General features: G+C 54.8%; 1 protein-coding gene across 3 annotated transcripts; it reads right to left on the reverse strand.

Annotated features, from left to right (window-relative positions):
- Positions 1-667: 667 nt before the first annotated feature.
- Znf414 (zinc finger protein 414) lies at positions 668-4000 on the reverse strand. 3 transcript variants are annotated; one of them, XM_059251843.1, is made up of 7 exons: positions 3886-4000; positions 2937-3219; positions 2601-2708; positions 2390-2495; positions 1616-1950; positions 1487-1537; positions 668-1074 (listed from the first exon to the last, which is right to left on the reverse strand). In XM_059251843.1, exons 1-7 carry the CDS (start codon positions 3886-3888, stop codon positions 752-754), a joined length of 1209 nt encoding a protein of 402 aa, XP_059107826.1. In that variant the 5' UTR covers positions 3889-4000; the 3' UTR covers positions 668-751. The 3 variants fall into 3 exon arrangements, with proteins under 3 accessions (XP_059107826.1, XP_059107828.1, XP_059107827.1); XM_059251845.1 differs by lacking the exon at positions 2937-3219; XM_059251844.1 differs by lacking the exon at positions 668-1074 and having other exon boundaries at positions 1473-1537.
- Between the last annotated feature and the right edge of the window lie 271 nt (positions 4001-4271).

Raw genomic sequence — 4271 nt, forward strand, 5'->3', positions numbered from 1 at the left:
TCCCGCTTTTTGTTATTATTTTTCAAAACAGAGTTTCTCTATGCAGCCCTGGCTCTGTAGATCAGTCTGGCCTCAAACTCACAGAGATCTGCCTGCCTCTGTCTGTTTTTGTTTTTCAGTAAAGGAAAAACAAAAACAGACAGAGGCAGGAAAAACACCTGAAAAATTCTATCTGGTTTCTGGAAGTTGTGGAACAGAATGGTGGGCACTGGCTGTCACTACCTATAGCTGACTAGGGTGGCACTGAGGTGGAGACCTGGATTCCAGGGCTGAGGTGCCAGGTAGACAGTGACAGGAGTGCTGAGGGGGGTCAGGTCCTGTGAAGCTAATTCTAAGTCCCCCTCATATGGTGTGTGAGCACCCTAGACCCAGTAGGTGGCCGCCTACTGCTTATTTAAGGGGAGGGCAGGAGAGGGCTCAGTGGTTAAGAGCTCACCTTCGTTCTGCTCTTGCAGGAGACGCATATTTGGTTCCCAGCACTCACGTTGGCAGTTCATAAGAGCCTGGGAATCTCATACCCTTTTCTGACCTCCATGAGCATTGCATTCATGTGTACACACACACACACACACACACACACACACACACACACACACACGTAAAATAAAAACATAAAAGTAAAATCTTATCTGAGGGGCAAGGGACCCAAGACACAGCGCAGGCTGGCTCATCTTGCCTCTTTTATTGTCCCCTCCCTCCTCAAATTACAAAAATCTCTGCAGGCCCTTCCACCCAGCCCAACACAGCTGGTTCAAAGCTGTGAGAAAATGGGACGCTCCCCCTCTGACAGTTGTGACACCCCAGGAGCAAATGAGGCTGGGTTTTTGTGGAGTTGAGAAGGGGGCAGCTGAGCCTCACCCCTTGCCTCTGGCTCCATGCCTGAGCATTCCTCAGCCTTACTCGCCTGGGTTTCCGCACGAAGGGACCCAGGCGCCAGGGCTGTGGGGGCGCCGGGGCGGTGGTCCTGGAGGTGTAGTGTCATGGCGGGCCGTGAGGCCGTGGAGAAGTCGCACTGCATGCACGAGTAGCGGCCACGCGTGTGTTCCCACACGATGCGGCTGGGGGCCACGTACCCTGCAGGCAGGCAGGCCACGGTTAGTCCCCGGTTTCACCCCAGAGGACCTTTCCACCAGGGATGGTGGATGTTGACCAGGGCAGATGAGACTTCTCCCTATGTCCATCCCCCTCAGCTTCCAGGGTCCAGGGAGGTTGGATTCTTTCTCCTGGGTTTGACTGCCCATCACTGAAGGCACCAATTGATTCCCATCCCTGGACCTCCACAGGAGAGGATCACTCAGATATGGACAAGGAGCAAGTTTTACACAGGAACGCCGGCGCAGATGAAGGCATAGGTGCCAGTCTTTTTAAAGGTAAAAATCATGTATTTTAAAGGATAGGCACTGCTGCTTCCATGCATTCACAGGGCCCTCGCAGGACATAGGAATAAAGGCCCCTCCACCCTGCCTTGGTGGTCACCTGCACCCACCTGAGGGCGCATCGGAGCCACCCTGAGGTCTTCTGGGACTTCCAGCAGCACCTTCAGGAAAAAGATAGGTCAAGTTCAGAATAGGGATAGGCCCAACCAGCTTTGCAGGCAACTGGCTCCCATACTCACCTTGACTCTTTTTCCAGATGGCAGTGCTAGAGGCTGGTGGTCCTGGAGCAGCAGCCAGGAATGGGCGCAGTCGCGGGGGACTCAGGCCAAAGGGCGCAGGGTTCAAGTAGGGAAGGAACGGCCCAGTGGGGGCAGAGGTGAAAGGCTCAAGTAGTGGGAATGGCAGGCTCAGAGTAGACGAAGGGTCAGATTCTGGGGGGCGCTCGGGCACAGGTGGCTCTTTGTCCAGGGCAGGGGGTGGTGGCGGGGCTGGGCTCTGAGCATGCTCTGCACAAACATGCAGATGCTTGAAGAGCGATCGGTGAGTACGGAAGCGCAGGAGACAATTCTCACACCTGGGGGTAGGCACAGGGCTGGACTATCTGGGCAACAGGAAGGGGCCTATCCATTGCTATCCAGGGATCAGGATATGAGAAGGGTATCTAGGTTGAAATCTCTGTAACTCTGTGCCTAAATAAAGGAGCTTGCCCTACACACTCTCCCTTACTGAAGTCTTAATCCTTCCTGACCTCTCCAGCTCGGAGCCTCAAGCTTCGATTTTACTTTGGTGGCCAATTTACCATTAAGAAGTGAGACAGAACCACAGCATGTATACCCTGCTGCTTCAGCTGAGCCTTCAGGCAGAGTGACTTACTCCTATTCACATCGGTCTTCCATGCACTGCTGGGGCTGGTTTCCCAGGCCATGCTTATATTCCGAACCCACCCCTCCTCCACACACACTAGGAAGGGGCTAAAGATCTGGAATCAATAGAGGGGAAGGTCAGGGCCTCACTTGAAGTAGCGGTTGGGCTTGTAATGCAGCTTGCCGTGGGCTACCAGCTCCTGCATGCTGGGGAAACTCTCAGTGCAGCTCAGGGCTGAGCATCGGAAGAGTTTGCCTGGTAGGGATGAAGGGCAGGTGTGGAGTGGGATGATTAAGACTGACCCTGGGGGGCTCTGTCTTCCACCCTAACCTTCCTCACTATCACCAGCCCTCATCCTACCTTCCAGTGACTGTGTGGGCGGGCAGTGGGTACGGAGATGCTGTGCCAGATCACGAATGCTGGGGAAACTGAGGCAGCAGCCAGGGCTAGAGCAGGGTATCTGTTTCCCTGCAAGATAAATGGGTATCATCAATTTTTCCTTACGGACCTTCTCCCCATTCCCAAAGCCTTGAACTAGCTCCTCCCCACTGCTAGAATAAATTGCCTGGAAAGGCTGAATAGGTTTGGTTGCTACACCTGACATAGACTTGATGCTCAGTAAACGGTGAGGAATTCCCCTAGACTGCACCATCTCAGTCCTATCAAAGGACCTATGAAGGCCCCATCACAGATCACCTGGTGGAGGACGTCGTCTGGGCAACCTCTGGTCCTCATTCGTCCCCACACCTGTGCTGGCTGAGCCAGGCTGGCAGCTGTCTACGGCTGGGGAAGCAACCTGCTGCGGAGGTCCTCCACGGTCCCACACTGGTGGTATGGCTGTTGGGTTAGGGCCAGGCTCCCCCACAGAAGAGAAAGTGGCTGTAGCTGCCACATCTGGAGACACCACCTCCTTGTCGGGCTCACTGGAGCTGGACTCTGCACTGGCTAGCATGTCCGGACTGGGCTTGGACGGTTCCTCCTGGTGCAATAAGAGGCTAGAATAAGGCTGGGATCAGAGTGTGCCTAGGACAGAGGGAAGTCTTTCCACTTCAAAGGTCCACAAGACTCAGGGTTTCTAACTCCTTCCCACTCCCACCAGATATTACCCAACCATCTCACTTTCTGAGTCACCAGAATGATGCTTTAAGGGAGACAAGGGCAGACTGAGCTGTCTCCTAATTCCAACTGCAGAAGGAAGTATATATAAGGGATTATGCATAAAAGAGCATCATCATCAACATCCCTTCTTCTCTACCTTTGGGAGGAGGCACCACGGGGTGAAGGCGTGGCCTAGGGGAGAGGGCGAGGGTCCGGCCTGGGAGCAACTTGGAAAATGCCACAAGGCCTAGAGTGGATTGTGTGATGATGGGGAATGCTGGCCGAACTAGAGCTGTGCAGACAGACGATCTCAGAGACGCTCAGGGCCAGGATGTGTGAAGTTTAGGGCTGAACTCGAGCGGAGTGGGCGTGGCCCGAGCAAAGCCAGGCCTAAATGAAGAGGCAGACCGCTCGCTAAGTGACAGTCAGCGGCGGGCGGGAACCCGGATGTGGGGGCGGGGTCGGCTGGAGGGGGTGCGCGCCGCAGGACCGCTCCCTGTCAGTACCCACTGCTTCTCCGCGCCCGCGTGCCGGGTGCCGCGCTCACCATCCTCCACTCAGTTCGACCTCTGGTTCCCGTGCCTTCGATGACTCCGGCTGCAGCAGGGGAGACTTCCTCGGCGACGTGGGCTCTCGATCACGTCGGCGCCATTTTTTCCGCTTCTCAGATCTCGCGAGATCTGGGGTGTGGCCTAATCCTGGGCGCTTCTCTAGGAGGAGGAGGGGACTGAGGTTAGGCTGCTGTTCTTAGGCAGGTGAGAGTTTGTAAGCGTAATTGCAAAAGCAGAAGGCAAAGATCCTACATGAGAAATCTCTCCAGGCCTTAGCGTCCTTGTCTGCAAAATGGGCACCTCCATCCATTTCCTGCAGGCCCCATAACCAACTCTGGAAAGGCAAAAAGACACTTTTTCTTCTTTTTGTATACTAGGTCAG

This window comes from Peromyscus eremicus, unplaced genomic scaffold (genome assembly GCF_949786415.1).
Source record: "Peromyscus eremicus unplaced genomic scaffold, PerEre_H2_v1 PerEre#2#chr22_unloc_1, whole genome shotgun sequence".
Lineage (NCBI taxonomy): Eukaryota > Metazoa > Chordata > Mammalia > Rodentia > Cricetidae > Peromyscus > Peromyscus eremicus.